The 22,631-nt window shown below is 37.9% G+C and overlaps 1 protein-coding gene and 1 pseudogene across 1 annotated transcript; both read left to right on the forward strand.

Annotated features, from left to right (window-relative positions):
• Nucleotides 1-4,915: 4,915 nt before the first annotated feature.
• LOC112203181 lies at nt 4,916-5,329 on the forward strand. Its single transcript, XM_024344185.1, has one exon. The coding sequence runs from the start codon at nt 4,916-4,918 to the stop codon at nt 5,327-5,329; it is 414 nt and encodes a 137-aa protein (XP_024199953.1).
• A 12,630-nt stretch (nt 5,330-17,959) lies between these two features.
• Nucleotides 17,960-19,916, forward strand: LOC112203189 (annotated as a pseudogene).
• The last annotated feature ends 2,715 nt before the right edge of the window (nt 19,917-22,631 follow it).

Consider the following 22,631-nt stretch of genomic DNA (forward strand, 5'->3'; position numbering starts at 1 on the left):
ACCAACATACACTATAACATTCAGATCAGGAAGCCATTTCCTAAATTCTTTTGCCCAATTTGACAAAGTAGATAATGGTACAGCAACGAGAAATGGCCCATGGATCTGTTGAGCATTCTGCGGCACCAAAAAAAAGGGACGTTGTTCAAAAGCAGTGAATAATTACAGATACATATAAACTATATCCAGGTGTCAAGAAAATCCTCAACTTAAATCAATAAACAGAAACTACTATCATTTTACCGAATACAACAGCATTTTACATATTGAAGAAAACTCATGTACAAACTGATAAAACTACTGCCAATTTGAAACTCAAAAGCAACATAAGTTAGTTACACATCAGTATTCAAGCTACAATTATTTACAAAAGCTTATGCCCTTTATATATAAGAAAACATACAAATCAGCTACCTGATATCCATGAGAGTAAAACATAAGTTAAGAAACCCAACTTAAACCATGCCTACAAAATATGAAGTAGCAAATAGATCAGAACAAACCAAGAGAATTAAAACCCAGATGTCAACACTCAAATTCAAAAGGAATACCATTCGATGATCAGCTCAAAGGTTCAGATTCACCAACCTGATTAAAACCCAGCAAATTTCAGAAATCTAACAATGGAGAAATTGAAAATTCGAAGCTAGAGGAGAAAAAGTGAGTCCTTTCAAAAGACTAGTTGTGAGCTTACCCATTTTATCATGTGATTGTATTGGGCTCCCAGTCTTCTTCAGGGAACAGAGGAATCCCCAAATCTCCACCCATCTATAATTAAAACCCTAAAATTGAAAACCCCTAAAATTCTCAGGACCCAAACAGAAAACAAAGAATTCAGTCGCAGTGACTCACCATTAACGCGATTAATTCCTATTGAAACCTATTGTAGAGGGTGCTTTGCCAGATTGAAATATTCTGAGATCCTAGAAAGCTTGAGAGAGAGAGAGAGAGAGAGAGAGAGAGAGAGAGAGAGCTTGCGGGTGGAGGCGATAGCGCCGACGAGGGGTTGGAGATGGTTAAGCAAAGAGAGACAATAGCGGGAGTGAGCGGAGAGGAAGGCGATGGTGGCAGTAGAAATTAAGAGGGCGGGAGAGGAAGGAGGAGAGGGATAGAGATTTCGGCAAGAGCGAGAGAGAAAACGATGAAAGTGAGTGAGATAAAAGTAGGAAAAATAATTAAGTGTGGGGGGAATGAAAATTTTGTTCCCCGCGTATCCGAAAGTTTTTAACTTAGTCTTTCCGCGCTTTTGTAAATTTTTGAATCAAAGTGTAGACATCGGTCAACAGTAATAAACAATGTCAATTATATGCATATAAATCGGAATTTGAGGAATCGATGTTAATGACATTTTTTTACATCGCGTGAATTCCTCACTGATGTAGTTGTCGTGATGTCTAAGAGCAAAATTCTAGTAGTGAATTGCCTTTGCTTCCTTACATTCTAATGTTGCTACTGCGTCTAGGCCTGTTGAGGAGGTTACTCTATGGCAACGTATTTGGTGGGTGCATGTTTGGAAAACATGTTCTGTACTTCCTACTACTTCTCAATTGCTTTCTAAGCAAGTTTTTACTGGTGATGGGTGTTTTTTCTACAACTCTGAAGAAGAATCAATCTCACAAATACAACGTGATTGCTGCTTTGTCAGGGTTCTTATGAAGCTTTTCTCTCCCCTAGCTCCAGTTCTCTCTGAGAACATCATCTTTAATGATCATGTTGAATGGTTAGTGTACTGTTGTAAACTCTTGTCAAGTTACAACTTTGCTTTATTGATGTTCATCTCTTGGTCAGTTTGGAAGGAACGAAATCAGAGACTTTGGAATGGCAAGTTTTTGTCTTCTTCTCAATTATATTTTCAACTCCAAGCCCAATTTCTCACATTCCAAGCTCTACAGAAACTTTCTTCTTCCCCAAGGCTCTGAGCTCAGAGGCCTTGGACGCCTCCACTAGTGGGTTGGATTAAATCCAACATTGACGGGGCTTTCGACTGCAGTGCCAAGAAAGGTGGGCTGGGAGTCCTTTTTTGAGATTTTGAAGGTGAAGTGGTGGCTGGTGGTTGCCGGTATGTGAAGGTTGAGATGAGAGCAGACAGATGGGCATGTTAATTGGTGAATTGTTACCCATCAGTTGACTCCGATTATCTTCGAATCCGATTGCTTGACTTTGGTTCAAGCTACCAAAGATCACAGTGGTAATCTGTCACTTCTTAGTCATCTTGTGGATGAAATTCTTGCATTCTCTGTCAGGGGCTTACTTTGCCCATGTTTATAGGGAATCAAATGTTGCAATAGATAAGCTTGCTAAATTAGCATTATACTCTCTAGGTTAGATGTTTCTAGGGTGGATACCATTCCTATGGCTGTTAGGGAATGTGTAGCCATGCATTGTAATCATTAATCTCTTTTGAGTGCTAATAAAGTCTGACATCCTTCTTTCAAAAAAAAAAAAACTATATATTCAATCCACCAACAGCAACATTTGCTTCTCTACAATTAAAAATTTAATTGTAAGTAATGAAATTTAGTTTGAAAATAAAGAAGTACGTCTTAGTTTAAGGCTTAAGTTATTAGCAAAATAAAAGGGCAATAATGGCCAATGGAAATACTCCAATGCGTACATTTTGAAAGTCTATATATATTACTAGCTTGTTACTTTGTTAGTGCGTATTAGGACGGCAAATTCTGATCAATTGGTCGAACTCTTAAACTAACTCATCCCCTTAACATGTGTACACATGCTAAGCCAAGTTGCAACTATTTTTAAATAAGCCAGCAAACCATCCCAATTAGCATTTTTGGAAACTAGTTATATAATAAGACGACACCAAATGGTAAACGCATCAAGCCAAGAAATGAAACCGGAGAAACCTCCCAAGTAGTTCTAGTTGTTTTAAGAAATTTTTTTCTCTCTGTAGAAAAACCCTAGGCGCCGTTTTGCTACGCTCCTACAGCGGTCATTGCCTTTTATAGATCGCAGTGGTGAGGCCCTCTCATCGAGATGGTACAACTGAAGATCCTAGTCTGGAATTGTCAAGGTCTTGTGAATACTGAAACACAAGATGCCTTGGTGAATATGGTTCGGCAACACAATCCTAGCATTCTATTTCTATCAGAAACCCTAGTGTTTGAACCCAAAATAACATTTTTTCCCAACGAGGGAGACTCGAAGAAATCCGGGCCAATATTGGTGGCCCAAGCTATATATTTTCGATAAGCTCAGAATATATTGTTTAGAGGCTAAATAAAGCCTACTTGGAGACCAAGTAATATTAAGGCAAATCGTGATCTTATCGGTTTACTATTAATAATCAAGATATTTGATAATTAATAGTGGTTTACTTGGTTACGAAGATGGATCATAGGGAAAGATCTTTGCATTAAAGATGGCCTCATGGTTTTGTTTGGCTAGGATTCTAATGGACATATTTGACATAAGATCAACAAGAGGAGTCCTGGTTACGTACATGTCATGTCTTTATCAATTAAGGAAGGTGAATCTCCCTTGATTCTCCTTAGTTGCATGAAGGATGCCAGTATACTCACATATTGGCATGCAGGGATGGTCCATGCAATTAAGTCCTATGGTGGACCAATTAAGCAAGGAATCAAGGCCCCACATATATTACAATCAAGAGCAGATGGAGCAGATTGAGGAAGGATGTAGTTATCCTTTAATTGTATTCAACAGGAAGAGGCCAATACGTGGCTAACATATTCACATATATACATGCATGGCAGAAGATCAATTAAGGAAATTATCATCTTTAATTGCATGGAGATACGAGTGCTCGCGAAGTAGCGAAGATATATTTGCATGCAGTTAAAGGAGTCCCCGCGATATATTTGCAATTGATACGTACATATCCTACTGCTCGCATCCAGCGATTACATCTAGGACTCCAAGAGGAAATTAACCTTGCCTAGAAGATTGCTACGACAGAGTCAATCTTTTATTACTTACGATAGATATCCAAACTATTAAGAGTTTTGATTTGATTCAAAGCCAATAACTGTGGCCTAAAATATAGTATTTCATTCCTATTTGGAAGGTGAATCTACAGCCTATATATAGAGGCTGTAGCAATACAAAGAGGACAACTCTCAACTCAACTAATCGCATAGATTATCAAGCCTCCCCGGAGCAAACTTTCAACCTTGTTGAAACCCGGCGACCTTACTTCTAGTCCTAGTCTCCCCAGGAGCTGACTGTTAGTGCTACTGCCACATATACTGCCAGCGAAGCAAGGGTAACGCCCTCGCAACCCAGCGAAGCTAAAGTCACGCTTTAGCAAACCCTGTGCTTTCTCACAACTTCCCAGTGATTGCTCTGCTTAGTCTACAACACTAAGTATCGATACGGTGAACGTGAAGAGACCACAACCGAAGCCCTTACCAGCATAAGGCAAAGAAGTCATTTTCCGGAAGGCAAGGAAAAGAGCCTTGTGACGAGGTTGGTGCTCTCCTCGTCCACAGCGCTTGATTCGAGAAGTCAGGTCAAGGGACACCCAGACGACTGCACCCCACGGTGTTGGCACGCCTGCGCACAAGCTCAAAAAAGACAGTTTGCAAGCCAACTAGTTTTGGAGCCAAACACCTAGCATCTCCAAATATTCTTACAAAGGTTAGAACCCACTTAGGGTTTGATGGCTATATTTGCTCACCCCGGGTACGTGATTCAGAGCAGATAGTTCATCACAGTTACACGATTTAGAGCGTGATGAGAGATCACGTGGACTTGCTCTGTTATGGCGAAATGATACTCCTGTGCGACTGAGAATTATTCCATAAACCATATTGATGTGGAAGTCCAAGAAGATGGTAATTCTACTTTCCGCTTCACGGGTATATATGGGTTTGCTGCTGTTGGAGATAGGGTACGCACCTGGGATTTGTAAAGAACCCTAGCTTCTCAGACTTCTATGTCGTGGCTAGTAGCAGGCGATTTCAATGAAACTTTAAGTAATGCAGACAAGTCTAGAGGGCCTCCCCGAGGTGCAGCACCTATGGCAAGGTTTCGTCAAGCCTTAGTGGATTGTGATCTTGCTGATATGGGTTTTTCTGGCTCCCGGTTCACCTGGGCTAATAGATTTACAAAGGAGAGGCTGGACCGTGCTTGTCGAAACCCCACCTGGGGCAATATGTTTCCTTGCTCACGTGTGCTCACCTTACCTTTGAGTCGCTCTGATCATAATCCTCTCCTTGTTGAAGTTAACTCTGAATTGGTTGTCACTCACCGTACACCTAAACGGTTTCGGTTTGAAGAAATGTGGGCGCAACATGGTGACTGCCCAAATGTCATTCAGAAGGGTTGGATGATGCCATCTACAGGGTAACCGATGCAACAAGTCTATCGAAAAATCCAGCATACAGGTAACATGTTATTGGAATGGCATAAGGGGATGTTTCGTCATCGACAAGTTGAAATGAGAAGTGTTCAACAGAAATTGGCAGATTTAATGTCCCCACCTTATGATCCATCACACTTTGAAATACAAAAAACATTGCAAGTTCGGTTGAATGAGCTTTTGGCACTAGATGAAACCTATTGGAGGCAGCGCTCTCGGGTCCAATGGCTTAAAGAGGGTGATCGAAATACATCCTTCTTTCATAGAAAAGTGTCAAACAGAAGATTAGAAACAGAGTGAAGGGGCTCATAGATGGGCAGGGTGAATGGCAAACTGGGACCGGTGAGATTGCAAATATGTTTATTGGATATTATGAAACTATCTTCAAGTCAGAGCATGCTGATTTGAATGCCATGAGAACAGTTTTGGCGAGTTTCTTCTTCAATGAATGCAACTCTTCTCGCCGCTTTTAGTGATGATGAGATTAAAGTGGCCATATTCCAAATGCATCCATCTAAGTCACCTGGACCGGATGGTATGTCCCCATTCTTTTTCCAAAAGTATTGGCATATCCTTCATCATGATGTTTGTCTTGCTGTCAGGAACTTTCTCACTACGGGTATGCTATACCAATAGTGCAATTATACTCACCTTAATCTTGTACCAAAGGTAAAGGATCCGAAATTGGCCTCTGACTTTAGACCAATTGGTTTGTGCAATGTGGTTTTCCGAATTGCTTCCAAAGTCTTAGCAAATAGATTGAAGTGCATTTTGCCTAAAATTATATCACCTCTTCAAAGTGCTTTTGTCCCAGGTCAGTTAATTTCAGATAATAATCTGGTGGTTACGGAAGTCACTCATTTTATGAAGTGACTTAGAAGTTAAGCAGAGGGTTTTTTTTTTTTTTTTTCTGTGAAATTCGATATTAGCAAAGCCTATGATAGGCTGGAATGGAGCTTTTTAGAGGCAATAATGTTAAACATGAGGTTTGCTAGAGCATGGATTGATATTGTGCTATGTTCTATCAAATCTGTGAGTTACTCAATTCTTGTCAATGGGGATCCGACAGGTTACATTGTTCCAACTCGAGAGTCAATACAGAATGGTTCTCTTCAAGGTCTTGTTATGAATCCTATAGCACTTGTTATTCACCATTTATTATTTGTTGATGATAGTTTTTGTTTTGGTGAGGTTATTGAAAGAGAATGCAAACAGTTCAAGTATATCCTGGATACTTATGCACCAGCGTCGGGGCAACAAATTAATCTTCACAAGAGCAGTGTTGTGTTTAGCAAAAATGTTCAGGAAGTGGTAAAAAGTAATTTGACAAGTATATTGGGGGTGCAGTGTGTTGAAGATCATGGTCAGTACTTAGGTTTACCAATTCATGTTGGGAGATCAAAGTAAGCTATTTTTGAGTATTTGAAAGAGAGGCTCACAAAAAAGCTAATTAGTTGGCGTGCAAAAGTCCTCAGTGCAGCAGGGAAAGAGATTCTGATAAAAGCTATGGCTCAAACAGTCCCCTTGTATGTCATGAATTGCTATATGCTTCCTAAGGGTCTATGACTATCTTCACCAACTTTGTGCTCAATTTTTTTGGGTAAGTAATGAAGAAAAAAAAAATTCATTGGCGGTCGTGGGATCGCATGTGTCTTACTAAAGCTGGTTTAAAAATTTGCATGCCTAGCTAAGCAGGGATGAAGGTTAGTAACCAATCCACATTCTCTCATTGCTCGGTTATTCAAATCTATTTATTATCCGGATGGTACTTTTTGACCGCTGATATGGGAGATAGGCCTTCATTCTCTTGGCGAAGTATTTTGGATGCTAGGCCAATACTTAACGCTGGACTGTTGTGGAAAATTGGAACAGGGACTCAAGTATAGATTTGGGGTGATAATTGGATCCCAAATGTTCCATATAGTTCTCTAAGAAAACTTGCTGGTTGTCATGTGGAGTTAGTGTCAGAGCTAATTCATACCACCTCTTCTACTTGGAATTTAGATGTGCTTCGATCTATTTTTCCTCCTCACATTGTGGAACAGGTCGCTTGCATTCCTCTAAGTGCTAGAAGACCATCTGATCGATTGTATTGGAAACTTGAGAAGAAGGTTTTTATTCTGTCAAGAGTGGTTATAGAGTGGCTAGAGACTTCGTTCTTGGCAATATCCTCTCCTCCACATCTCAAGGTGATCCCTTCTCAGAGTTGTGGAAGGCCTTATGGAAAGAAAAAATTCCGGGGAATGTCTCTATTTTTGCTTGGCGAGCTTGTAATGATATTCTTCCAACTAGAGCCAAGTTAATGACGATGGGATACACAAGTGATTTGCGTTGTTTGCTTTGTCATCATCCTTTTGAAATTGTGAGCCACATTCTCTGTGAATGTCCTACAGCGAAATCCATCCTTGTTGATTATCCTTTCTACTCTCAGGTTCATCTTCCTTCTCCTTTTGTGTTTAAAGAATGGCTTCTTGAGTAGGTTAAAGTGCTAACTGCAAATAACTTTGCTCGGTTGTTAGTTTTGTTGTGGAGTATTTGGAAGAATAGGAATGATAAGCTATGGAATTATTCAGAGAAATCTAATTTAGCTTTAACCTCTGCTGCAATGATATATTACGAAGAGTATTCAAAAGTTAACTCTTCTGGTGATAATGGTTCTATGGTAGAGGTTCAGCAAGTGAAACATTGGTTCCCTCCATAAAGTACTTTTTTGAAATTGAATGTGGATGGTTCATTCATCAGCTCAGCTAATTATGGTAGTGTAGGAGGAGTGGTCCGTAACCATAAGGGAGACTTTATCGCAGGCTTCTCTCTCCAAAAGCAGTTCATCACCTCTGCTTTACATATTGAGCTGTTGGCATTAAAATCCGGAGTGGAATTTCTCCAAGCTTTGGATGTAACGAGGGTAGTAATCCATAGTGATTGTCTAGTAGCTACTCAAGCTATTAACTCAGCAGAGGAAGATTGTTCTTCTTTGCGTAGTCTTGTTGAAGATATCAATCTATTACTACGCCACTCTCCTCAGATCTATTTGTCTCATGCACCTAGAAGTTCCAATAGAGTAGCTCACAGATTGACTAGCCATAGTTTTGATTTAGATGGTCAATCTAAATGGTTTACCCATGCTCCAGAATTCATTCTGGATGCCCTTTTGTACGATTCTAATCGTATTTGATCAATAAAGTATCTTCTTTGTTCAAAAAGAAACCGGAGAAAATGAGAGCAAAGCATTTTGTGCCCGTTCTTTTGTTGTTGTTTTTTTTATTAGCTTGGCAACAATATGTGCCTCAAGCACACCTCAGAAAACGAACCAAAACCCAAATAAGATGAAGCATTTCATGCTTGTTCACGGTGCTGGTCACGGAGCATGGTGCTGGTACAAGCTAACAACCCTACTGACCGCCGCTGGTCACAACGTCACACTAGACCTTCCTGGATCAGGCATAAACCCAATGTAGGTACAACAAATCCATTCCATCGCAGACTATTCCGAGCCCTTGATCAAGCTCATGGAGTCTCTGCCACCGCATGATAGGGTTATCCTAGTAGGGCACAACTTGGGTGGGCTCCCGATATATCTTCTCATGGAGAGGTTCCCTAGTAAAATTGCTGCTGCAGTTTTTGCCACCGCTAGCATGCCTGGTCTAAATATCATTTTGACCACCATATCTAAAGAGATAAATAGTTCTACACATGCATATGTTTTTGGAGTACAGATACTACAAGGTGATATTAAGAAAAAGTATTTTTGAAAATTTGCAGCTTGGCAGAAATACAGATTTTATGGGCACTCAATATAGATTTGATGATGGATCCGACAAACCTGTGACAGCAGTATTCTTTAGGCCAAAGTTTTTGGCGTCATCATTGTACCAACTCTCGCCACCAGAGGTATCAATTAGTCATCTTACTCATCTTTATTTCATTGAGAAAATTAGATATAAACCCAAAAATATAAGCTTCTATTGAGAAAAACCCATAGATATTTTTCTTTCAATTTACACCCATTCTACATAAGCAAACCTTCCATATAGAGTATATGTCTAAAAACTCATTCTTTGATATATCTAATATGCCCTTCTGATTATGGAGAGTTAAATTAAGTATTTTGCTTAATCTTATAATCCATTTGAATTTGAAATATTAAGCTAAAAAATCAATTCATTTTGACTTTATCATAATCAATTACGTCCTTAATTTCTTCCTTACTTTATATTTTTATTACTGACTTGAGTAGTTCATTTCCAGCACAAATTTCAATTTTGGTCATTTTCTTTATTAGTCATGTAATTAAAAGTCATTATGTGTTAGTTCACCAATCACATGGCCAACAACTTGACATAGAGGAACGAAATCACGTGATGATTTGTAACAAGAAAAAAAGGTAGATTAAAGTGTCAAAGTTGGCCGGTGTATAAAATAATGTCAAAATTGAGTGATTTAAGTAATATTTTCAAAATTGAGTGATCAAAGTGTCCAATGAACAAAATATATAATGAATATTGTTACGTCTACACATGTTAATCTATGTGACCACCGGCCTTTTTGTAAAAATGATATTACAATTCCATAATAGAACCATTCCTTATATATTCAAGATCATTCATGCAAAAGAATCTTTCTTGTTTGAAACTATTTTTGCTCCCCCATTCCATTGCTTCCTTTCATTTTGCTCCTGAGATCAAGGCCCGCTGCTAAAAGAAGATAATCAATCAGATTCTCTGTTTTTTTTTTAGGGAAACGGAATCTGGTTCCATTAATATCAACGACCTCACTCGATCAAGCTATAATGATCCGAAAATCTTTCATAGTACAACTCAAAGAGCAATACAGAATCTAAACAAAGCAAAAACCGAGCTAAAAGTCCAAAAGCAAAGTCCAAACTAAGAAAAAAACAAGGGAAAGCAAGGAAAAAAGCATAAACCTACACAACACCATGCAAGCAACCATCATGCCGCTTTGACGCCTAAGACCATTATGGTGTACACCGCAGCAAGCATCACAGCAAAAGCTTCCACATGGCCAGTGTAGGTCAACAAACCTAACCCTCCAGGAGAGGGGTATCTTCCTCCACGACAGCCACCTCCAGAGCTGGTACAGGCTTGGGCTTGTTTCGTTGACCGTGAGGATGACCCTTCTTCTTCGGCACCTTCCCCACAACAGCAGGAACCTCCACCAATCCGTTCAGCCCAACTGCCAACTTCAGCTGCTTCCCAGCCTCAGCCCAATCATCCTCATGTGATTTTTTCAAGCCCAAAACCTTTTGTTGAATCCCCCCCACAACAAGGAGCCCAACATCAGTGGACCCAATTTCATTGAGCCCAACAACTTGTCCCACAGGTCCACACAGCCCATTGCCTCTTAGCCCAATAGTCAACCCTAGTTTGAAACTAGGATTGCCTTTGTTTCCCGCCAAGAAAATCGAAGCACCAGCTCCCTGAGCCTCCTTCTCTCATTTGGGAGCCTTGCCTTCTTCTTTGTGAAACATTGAAATGGGAAGAAAGATTAAACAATCTCATTCGGTTTAATTGGCCAGTTTAATATATATCATGCACATTTTATGTAGACTAACACTAATTGATCAGATAAACACTTCTTCTTGTGTTATTAATCGATAGGATTCAACACTAGCACTGACATTGGCGAGATGGGCGCCCCTGTTTCATGAAAAATTAGTAGTGACTAGGGAGAAATACGGATCCGTTTCTAAAATATTCATCATGACCGAACAAGACCGTTCAATAAAACCGGACCTGCAATTGTTGATGATTGTCAAAAATCCACCAGATGAAGTCAAAGTGATTAATGGTTCTGATCATATGGTCATGTTTTCCAGACCAATGGAGTTGTTCACCAACCTCCTTTAGATTGCTCAAAAATATTCTTAAGAAAAAAAATAATTAAAGAGCAACTGTTCTAACGATCTTTGTTGTGGCACCATGTATCTGCAATAACAAGTTTCAGCAAATTATGCTCATGTATATATATATATATATGTATATCTAAAGCATTGCTTCATGTATTACTTTGTAATCGAAATGAACCATATCGAGGATTTGTGTATTGAAGAAATGAGAATCCTAGCATGCTATTAATAATCAATTAAGGATTATCATAAAACTCATAGTAAAACAACTAGAAGGTTTAGTCTAGCCCCCCTTGCTACGTATATTTTTTCTTGATTATTAATAAATTCAGGTAAGAACATTGAGTTAGCTCTTACACCGCCTACTTAAAAAAAAATGTGACGATCTTTAAGAGCACAACTCGAATATAACCCAAAACAAAGTATGTAGTTTAGACTTTGAATCTTTATGTATGGCATCATCTAGCAATACTTGTGTTGCATAAAATGGGGTTTGTGATTAATAGATAGGATCGATATTAATTTTACTAATGTATAGGTTTGTATACGTTTTGAAGAAAATGATCAATAGGTGTATTGATATAGTAATGATAAAGCAGTTTCTCTTCATTAGCTTCCCTCTGATTTCCTCAAACATACTCACTGGTGGTTTTGCTCTAGCATCAAAAACGAACAAGTTGAAGCTTTAGCATAAGTTGTTGATCATAATGTCACACTTCAAGCAAGTGTCAAAGTGTGCTCTACACCAATGTTGTGGAGGCCTATCCTTATCTACCAAACAAGCATGAGAAGCCATTAGTCATATATAGGTCAAGTTCAAAAAAAAAAAATCAGAAACTTTGTAATCTCGAAAACTTACGTGTCATCCACTTGTACGCTTCATTATCTAAAGCTTTCATCTCCTTTGTTTCCTTTGCAAAGTAAGGAAGTGTAGTTGACTTTGCACATCTCCACATTTGATCCTTTAGTACCTTTCTCGGAAAGAGTTTATTGAACTAATATTTCCTATGTTTTTAGCGTCATTTTCTCAACATTTTACTTAGTTATTCTCTTAACAATATCATTTCTAACTTACTTTGTTGTATTTAGGTACATTTGAGCTCCAAAATCAGGAAATGAGCTAAGAAGAGCTAGAAATGAAAGAAATGAAGGCAAGGAGGAAATGTGGCCCAGAAATGGGAAAGAAATGAAGAAATGAAGCTTTCCTAATCCTACTAGGAAAAGGACTCCCAGTTGAAGTAGGAATCCTAATGCAACTAGGAGTGAGCTCGGAAAAATGGTGTTCAAAAATGAGAAATGACAGAATCCTAGTTGGACTAGGAAACCTGATGACACTAGGAGAGCTTGTGGTGTTAGGAGATACTGTGGCTTTAAGATGACTCAAGAATGTTCTAGAATGCACAAGAAATTTCGGCAAAAGAAGAATGGGCTTTGAAATTGTCCAATTGAGAAGTCTGGCCTAAAGATTGAAGCATGTGACTTGCACATGAGTTTCTAGACCCTTATTGACGTCTTGGAGGAATCCTAAATCAATTATTATTGATTTTTGCCAAAACTATATAGAAGATTCAAGAAGATTTCGGCAAGAGCAATTATGGAGAGTTTGGGAGAAAATCTACTTCGTATGCGATCAAGAAAAGAAAATAAAAGAAGATAAAAATCGCTTGAGGTTTCCTGGTTGTATTCTACATGCATGATGGCCGAATTATGGCTAGATACACGGAGGAATTTCGGCATAGAGAAGGTGACTTGTTCTCCAATTCAAATGGAAGTTTCTCATTGGTCGGATGATGCAAACAAGGAGAATTCTTAGGGAATTAAACCCTAGGTCGTACACTATATAAAGGAGGGATACAATGCCATGAAAATCATCATGAAACCCTGAATCAAAATCACTCAAAGATTTTTACATTAGGATGCACGCTTTCCATATTAGATTGTTACATTAGGATGCATTAGGATTCCTACTTCAACTGGGAGTTCTTTTCCTAGTAGGATTAGGAAATCTTCATTTCTCCATTTCTTTCCCATTTATGCGCCACATTTCCTCCTTACCTTCATTTCTTTCAAGACCTTCGTAAAATTTGTCTACATATGGCGCACACAAAATCTAATCTTGGCCGATGGAACCACTTCTTCAAAGGCAGGGATTAAACCCTTTTGCTTATTGCTGATGAAAGTCCAACCAGCTCCATCCTCAAGTATACTCAGGTCTTTGCACAGAAGCTCTAGAAACCAAATTCACGAGTCTTTGCTTTCCATCTCCACCATTGCGTAGGCAATCACCCATGAAGTGTTGTTGGCATCAATTCCAACGGTTGTCAAGAGCTAAGCCCCATATACAGACCTCAAATGGCAACCATCTAGCCTAATCACAGACCTACATCTCGCTTTGAATCCATTTTTAAGAGGTCTAAGAATTTGTACATCCTTTTGAAGATTGGAAGCTTCTTGCTGAAATCACATTTTATGTCAACGGTTGTAGAAGGTCCACCCTTTTCAGCTCATTCCCATAATCTCGGAGTCTGGCATACTACTCCATGATGGTTCCCTCCAATACTAAAAGGGCTGCTTTCTTTACTCTATAAGCCATCTGCTTTGAGACCATTACTCTAACTTCTAAAGATAGAGTTTGAGCTAAAGATTCTACAACAAAACAAACAAAAAAATGGGTACTAACAATACCAGGTTCAGCAACCATTAAAAAAAAAAAAGCAAAAATATATAGCTCTACAAATAGAAAACTTTAACTTATGAACTTTCAGCAACCATCAAAACAAGCAAAAATATCAAGCATCGTAAAACTGTAGTCTGTTGGCATCAACTTTCAACAACAATTGAAACATTTGTACTCTAACTTTTCAACTTTCAGTAACCATCGAAACAAGCAAATATATCAAGTAAACAGGTAATTACTCTAAAACTGTACCCTAACTTGTAGGTTTGACTGCTCTAAGTAGGAAAATAGTACACAAACAAAACTACTCTAAAGATAGTACACAAACATGGCAAGTACTCTAACTTGTAGGTTTCGCCTCATATAGCACAAACTTGCAACAGCTGCAACCTTATCAACTTTGCTCGATCAATTCTGAAGAAAAAAAAAATTCCCATAACACTACCTGCAACCTTATCAACTTTGCTCAATTTTTTTTCTTAAAACAGTACCATAACAAACAACAGTAACTTATCAAGTTTCTGCATCTCAACCAAACTGAGCAAAAGCATGAAGATATTAGAAATGGATACCTGGCTTCCATTCGGTGTTTAGCTTGATCCTTTCCATGAAGCGCTTAGTTAAATACTTAGCACTAACCATGCTGTTATCAAAGACTCTAGTGCACTTGTGCTCAGGTTCATAAGTCTTGATCATAAGAGAGTCCTCATGTTGCATCCTAAATGCATACAGCTCGAAAGGACAGTCTTGGGACTTGCATATAGCCCTCACCCTTTTCCTGTCATTTTTGATAAAAAGTACCTCCCAACCATCTCTAATAGCCCTCTCCCTTATGGCCTTTCTCAAAATGGCAAAGCTACTAAATATCATCCCTTTCTTGAAGACTGGATCCTTCATATCTGTTTCGAGATCAAACTCAGGGAATAGCACTTCCTCTTCACCATCAGAATTCAAAGCAGGCCACAATCTCTCTTCATTGGACTCTGCTGGTCCAAACATATCTTTGTGATTAACAAACTCTTTTCCACTTTCCATCTCCACATTGTTCAGAGCTTCTTTACTTGGTCCTACCCATTCACTATTTCCATTAACCTTAAACCCTATATAAGCTTCCTCTAACCAATTATCGTCATCAACACCATATTGATCATATTCATCATCTTCAGCTGCAGGTATGTAGTCATCTTCCTCATCACTCTCACTGCCATCAAACTCCACTTCATTTACTTGCTCAAGGTTGAACCCGAAGGACTGCATGTAGTCAAGAATATCTATATCTTTCAGCAGCTCCTCCTCTAAACCACTTACACCATCAATACTTTTCTTTACAGCACTTCCCTCAGGGTACATCTTTCCTTTTCCTTTGTCTTTAGGATCTGCTTTAGCCACCTTGCTGCCTTGAGTAGGGATGGCATCATCAACCTCTCTAATGACTATACCCAACTGCCTTGTCTCCCTTGTCTCACAAATAGGCAGCTTTTTTTCATCATTGATCTCCTCAATAACACATGTAGGCTTCTTTCTTGGCTCATCAGGGAGCTCTTTAATCACCACTCCAGAAGATCCCGACTGACTAAACACATCAAAACTAGCTGGATACATGTAGACCTCGTATTCATTTAAGCCTTCATCACCTCTATGAATGTGATCTAAGTAGAGAACAACTAATCTCACTTCTGGTACACAACATAACATAGTCATCACATCCGCATCTAAACTTATTTTTGTCATAGCATCATCTTCACTTCCTATACTAAACCAATAATCAATCCTAGTATCGGCATAATCTGGGTTCAACCCTTGGACCATGTTATCTAACTCGGTCAACGACATCCTATCCTTGTCGACATGATCATAGAAGGATATCTTCCCACCTACGTACATGTTTCCTAATATGTTCTCCCCATGATATATCTTCATTGTGAAGTAATCAAGAATATATGCATGGAAGGAAAAAAAATTAATAAAGCATGTCAGTTATTACCACAACCAACAGTTGGACCACTTATAAAAGCACGGGTAGTAGTAAACAATGACCACAACTAATAACAAACACATCAAAACCATAACAGCAGCAATATTAAAACCCTCATTCATTATCCCCAACAACTTTCACATGCACCTGCATACTTTAATCACCTACTTTAAAGGTCAAGCCTTCATAAACAGACAACAATTGAAGCATAAATGACCCTAAGATAAAATATCTATCAGTGTTATATGCAGGCATCATCTTCATAATTATTAGGATTGAATAAGTATGAGACAAAAACAGAACCTAAATCTATCATATGAGACAAATATAGAAGTCAAAATAGAAAAGACATGTTTTTGGAAAGGGTAAACTTATTGTTTTATATTGTACTTTGCTCTGTCGGAATTCAAGCATGTTCCTACAACATATAAGCTATTTTTAAACTTCTAAACCCTAGCTATATCACAAACAGACAATATAAACTTCTGAAGTAGAATAAATTTAAGTTCTAGTTTTGAAAAATAACACAAGTAAGCACTTTGATCTGGTTGAAAAAGTACACGAGAATTTTGCAACTTGGAAAAGTCATACTTTGCAACTTGGAAAAGCAAAGACAACGTTATTCACTTATTCCTACTTTTACTGCTATCCCTCTACAAAGCATTAGAAAGTGGTTTGAGGTTACATTACTGACAAAATTGATTTAAAAGTTCCACTTTCTGATGCTTTGTAGAGGGATAGCAATAAGAGTAGGAATAAGTGAATACGTTGTCTTTACTTTTCCAAGTTGCAAAGTATGACTTTTCCAAGTTGCAAAATTCAGAAGCTCTAAAACCAAACCCAGAAACCCTTTTTCCCCAATTTTGAAATTTTGAAACCCTAATTTCAAACCTTAAACCTGAAACCCAAAACTCTTTAATCCATAAAACCTAAAATTTGACCACCGTAATGCAAAATCCTAAACCCAAGCTCACCGTAATGAGGGATTTCATCTCCATCATTCGTTTTTCTGGGTATCCAAACATCAAGCACATTGTCGGCCATGTCAAAACCTTCTCCAGCTTTTCAATCGGCCTTCTGCTTGTCGATTTTGTGAGCCTTTCAATTGGTTCAACCTTCTCCTTCACGCATTCGATTCTTTAGGTTTTTCAATTTTTTGCTTTCTCCAAACAACTTCAATCTGGAACGGTGTTACGGTTTGTGTCGCGTAATGGGGAGGATTAATGTGGATTTGGAGTAGCGGTCTGAGTTAGAATAGGGCAGGAACATTTTGGGGATTTTACTATCATGTGGGCCCCACTTTTGATGAGTTGGAACTCCACGTCAGCAACTTAACGTCTGAAATTGATGGAATTGAGTCGGAGGGACTTATTGGACGAGAATATGATATTGTGGGGGTGCTTTGGATGAAATTGAAAGTCGAGGGACTGAATTGATGTTGGGCCCATACCATAGGGTACTAAACAATATTTAGCCCGATGATTTAATATGTTACTGTGTTTATTGTACAGAACAAGCAGTCAAAGACACTACTTCGACTGAGAAATGCAAGCCTTAAAGGTTTCAAAGGTTGTAAAGACCTCTACGGGTAGTGATGCAGCAAGGGCTTCAAGCTAAAAAGATGGAGGTATGAATGTTTGAATCATTTCAATGATTATACTTGATACTTGTAATGCTCTAAAAATCTTGCAGTTGTTTCTACTTTCTTTAAAATTGTATATTTAGGATTGAAAAACCAAGAGCCCGAATTGAACGTTATTGATTTAAATTTTTGTCGATTTAAAATAAATAAAAAATAACAAACCGTAAATTTGAAACTGGCGGATCAATTATGTGAAAAATATAAGTGTTGTAAATATTTCAAATATATGGCTGTCCATGTAAATTTTCATCTTTTATGTCCTTAAGATGTAAACCTAACTCATATATAAAGAGTCCATGAGAATGACTAATACACACTTCTTCCTCCCATATTCTCTCTCTCTCTCTCTCAATTTCTAGTTCATAACATAAAGAAAAATATTTATTTTCAAGAATTTTTATTTATGCAAAGGTGTAAAACAGGATTTACACTAAAAAAAAAAACATTTATGCAAAGGCCGCAAGATATCAAGGAAGTGAAGAGGCTTGAAACTTGAAACACCAGTTGCCCAAAAACAAGACCCCAGAACTGCAGGGTTTAACTCAAGCAAGCAAGTTAAGTGGCCTCCGGCTTCTTTGGTCGTCGGAGCACTACCTGCTGCTGAATTATATTTCTGTTTCGGTAAAATTGCTATTCCCAAGACCATGCCATTGATTGTAACTGTAAACGTTTTTGGTTTGGTCATTTTATGCAATGCATCATCACCAATGTATTCATTTGAGAATTTCTGTCTTTGTTAAGGTTGTTCATGAAGGTCATTTTATGCAATGCTTCTTCCTATGAACATTTATCTTTCACTCAAGTTCAATTCAATGCTTGTTGTTATCTCCATGTGGATTTGAAATACGCAAGTCTCAATATTACTAAGTAAGAAAACCCAAAATCCCTACACCGAAATGAAATGTAACTTCAATTTGGCGAACCCACTTATTGAAATCAGAAAAATGGCCTTATTTCAGGATAGAAAAGTAAGCAAGGAATCTATGCTTGTATCAGTTGTTTCTTGTGCTGTGGGATTTCAAGTGATGTTGATCAACTATGTAAGAGCACATTTTTTTGGTGTTAATAGTTGCGCATGGCTTCTGCAGATAGCTGATTTTTGTTTCTAATGGGTTGGAAAGCAGCTGAGAAACTTATTAGGCACTGGAAGGTTCTTAGAGGAGACAATGTGAGGCCCATGATTCTTCCTTCTCTGCCTCTTTATCTTTTTTCTATATTTGTAAATTAACTGTGTTCCAATCTCATTTGCAGGTGATGATCATAAGAGGCAAAGACAAGGGTGAGACAGGTGTCATTAAGCGAGTCATTCGCTCTCAGAATCGTGTAATTGTGGAGGGTAAAAATTTGGTTTCACTCTTGCTTTATCATTGGTATATTCTTGATTAAATCTTATTTTGTCTTACAGTTGTTTTGGAGCAACTTATGTTCTGTTTCATTCTCATTACACTTTTTCTTGAGAGAACTTGTCCATCACTTCTGTTACTCCATTGAACATGAGGAATTTGTCATTGTGAATGCTTGATAGTCTAAAGGATTTTGGTTATCTGTGCCATATGTTTTTAATGAAAGTTCTGTAGTTCTCTATTTGATGCTCATCTTAGTCCCATCTTGTTGTAAACATCCAATGGGTTTAGACGTCAAATCTAGGAACATTCCCCATCAACGACAGGAAGGATTTAAATTTCAGATATAGCCCCTTTTATACTAAGAGCTGGAAGTATATCATCCAGTCAACAATTTGCATAAGATTTTCTTTGAACCATATGAGAAACCCTGATCTTTTGATATTTTAGTTTTATATAAGTTTGATCCAGTACTAAGGCTTTTGGGTATTCCCATGAATGGGATGGTTTTGGTTAACAAGTATTCTGCTTTTCAGGTAAAGAAACATATCAAGCAAGGCCAAGGTCACGAAGGCGGGATATTTACTGTTGAAGCCCCTCTTCATGCCTCAAATGTGCAAGTAACAGATCCAGTAACAGGGTAGGGAAGTACTCATAACATTGTACATTGGCAATTGGTGGTGAGTTTTGTTATTTACTTATACTTCTAGTGTGGTGATTAATTTTTTTCATCATGTACAGGAGGCCTTGTAAGGTTGGGGTTAAATATCTTGAGGATGGAACAAAAGTTAGAGTAGCAAGAGGCACAGGAGCATCGGGATCTATAATCCCTCGTCCTGAGATCTTGAAGATAAGAGCTACCCCAAGACCTACCGTTGGTACTTATATGAAGTTCTGAGATCTTTAATCTTTTATTGCTACTTGAAAAAAACAAAGAATTTATTGGCAATATCTTATGCTGATATTTCTGTGATAATCTTTGGTTGCAGCTAGTCCAAAGGATACTCCTATGAATCTTGTGTTAGAGAAGACGTATGATGCCAAAACAGGGTAGGGCTTGCCTGAACTTTGAGAGAACTAGTTTTAATGTCATTGCAGGTTAGATGGGAAATTTTGCAGAAAAAAGATGGGAGCCATATTAGTTGTCGTAGTCTGGCGAATGATTAATAATTTCTTGTACTCAACTTCTGCTTCAGTTCGTATTTTCATTGGAGTATTGTACAAACTGCATAGCCAGATTGCCAATTTGCTATAGGAACTTCTTAGATTCAAGGCCATGAGTTCACTTACAACCATAATGAATCACTCTGTTCTTGCATCAAATCATTGTATGAAGCTTATTGGTTTTCCAGTTCCTTTGTGAGTACTTGATCCAGTAGGTGTGCGAATTCAATTTCTTCAACTAGATTCTGGGAAGTTCATGTATAAGATGGCTCTTACCATCTTCATCCTGACCAGAAATTCTATCCACTATTATAACTTATATATTCTTGTCAGAAGTCTACATAGAAATTGTTTGGTAGCCCATACTATCTGTACTGTTGCTGCTGCCATGTGAGCTCACATGGACTTGGTTAAAGTCTTATAAGATAGACATAGCTATCCCAACTCTATGGGTTATTTTGTTTATTTACTCGCTTTTTCTTGGATATGCCTTTTCATCTGCTGTGTTCTTAATAGCGTAATTGTGGTCTGGAAATAGTTAGATATATATCTGGGTCCAGGGCAGGCAGTAAATAAAGAAAAGACTGACAAGGGTCTGAAGTTGTGACTGAGATGGGTACGTTCTGAAATAAGGTTAATAATGGTTTTACTAGGTCATATTAGTTGGGTAGAACCAGCAGCAGTGAAAATAATGCTTGTTTTTTTTTTCCTTCTTCTTCTTTTCTTTAATTGTTTGTTTGAGACCGTAGAAGACAATATGGCTTGGAATAAGGTTAATAATGGTTTTACTAGGTCATATTAGTTGGCTAGGACCAGCAGCAGTGAAAATAATGCTTTTTTTTTTTTTCCTTCTTCTTTTCTTTAATTGTTTGTTTGAGACTGTAGAAGACAATATGGCTGGGTCAATTGCAGTACATTCAGTTTAATATTGCTTTTTCTTAGTTGCTGTGTCCTTACTTTCTTGATTGAATATTCACAAAATAAATAGTATCTCTTAAAAAATATGTTAGCTAATTTAGTATCTTGCTGCCGAACAACACAGCTCTTGCTGGAAACTACATCAACTTTGGGGTGTTTGAGCTATATGGAGATAGACCACTTTCTGATGCACTTGAGATTGCACTAAAGTTGGTATTATCAAATTCCTTTGGCTGATATATTGGCATTCCGGAAGGTACATTAGCCTTTGCTTCCATGTCTTCTTTGCAAATCTACTAGTTTATATTACCAGTTTTTTTTGGGTAGAATCATATGATTTCCATCGACTGCTTGTTTGTTTTGGATCTACATAATTGTATTTTCTCGTTTTTTTTCTTTCCTGCTTTCTGTTATGTGGATACGAGCTGGTCGGTAATGTGAAACAATGGGAATGGAGTGGCTTGGAACTTAGAAAAGACACATGAAGCCTCTAGGGTACATCCTTCGACCATATTGTTGAATCTGACACCTAATTCTCTGGAAATTGGGTTAAAATGCATTTTCTACAAAATTTTCGTGAAGATTGGTGGCTGTTTGACGATAATAAGAACAATAATCCACATTGTTGACGTATGTTTAAGATATGATGCCTCTTCATTAAAAAAGCAGCCAGACAGTTATTTTCTTACTGGAAGTTATCTGAAGTCTGAACATCAGTAAGACTTTATCTGGCTTGATCCAACTACATTTGATCTCTATAGTATTTATCTATATACAACTTAAAACCTAGGAATCCCACATAGGTTCTTCATCATGAGCAGTCCAGCAGTTGAATAACATAAATGTTTTAGATGAAAAAGTTTGCATGAAAATTAGAATCAAGTGCTTAACAATTTTTTCTGACTACCTGGATTCAAAAATTGCAAGCAGCTTCTGTAGATTTCGAGAAGAACTTGTGTACAAAGATTCTGTCTAGCTTCATTTGATGCTTATATAGCCTTAGCTACTATTGTGTAAGCCCCTTTAGGATCGTTGTGTTTTACTACTTAAGCAAAAGCAGAATAATAGATGAACTGAAAACAGAAACAACACAGCAGATTTTAGAGTGGTTCAGCCAAAACTTTAGCCTGCATCCACTTCGTGATCTCTCTTGAGAGATTCACTAGCACTATGAAGAATTTAGGTATTTAGAAGTACTTATTGCAGATCCCTCAAACCCCTCAGACTAGTTCTTATCTCACTATCACCTTGACTCTTAGTTTTCTGCACCCTCTGTCTTCTATTCTCAGAAAACCCCCTGCAGCTCCTATTTATAGCAAATAGAGCTGCTGATACAACATGGGATTAGGATTCCTAATCCTAATAGACTAAGCTTTTCAAAACCTATAATACAAATCCTAATAGAACTTGAAAGACTAACTTTCCTAGAACTTATAGAATAGCTGCGCACAAACCTCTTTCCTTTCTAGACTTGGATTTGAATTCTGCATCCTAATTTTCAGATTGTATCAACGAGCCAAAAACACAACAGCTACCTCTTCTAGTAAGTGAAGAAATTTCCCAATTAAAAGAGTGTCTATCAGTATGAAAATCTTTAATTTGGTTGACCCCCATGGTAATATATCCTAGTCTTGAAGTAAGATAGATTGTTAATTTGCTTACATCGTTTCTGTTTGACCTTTGAGAAGTAGCATATGCAATATAT

The sequence above is a fragment of the Rosa chinensis genome, chromosome 1 (assembly GCF_002994745.2).
Source record: "Rosa chinensis cultivar Old Blush chromosome 1, RchiOBHm-V2, whole genome shotgun sequence".
NCBI classification, from domain to species: Eukaryota; Viridiplantae; Streptophyta; class Magnoliopsida; order Rosales; family Rosaceae; genus Rosa; species Rosa chinensis.

Excerpts from the sequence above, each read along its gene's own strand:
- LOC112203181 (XM_024344185.1), top strand. The coding sequence starts at position 4,916 with ATGTCGTGGCTAGTAGCAGGCGATTTCAATGAAACTTTAAGTAATGCA.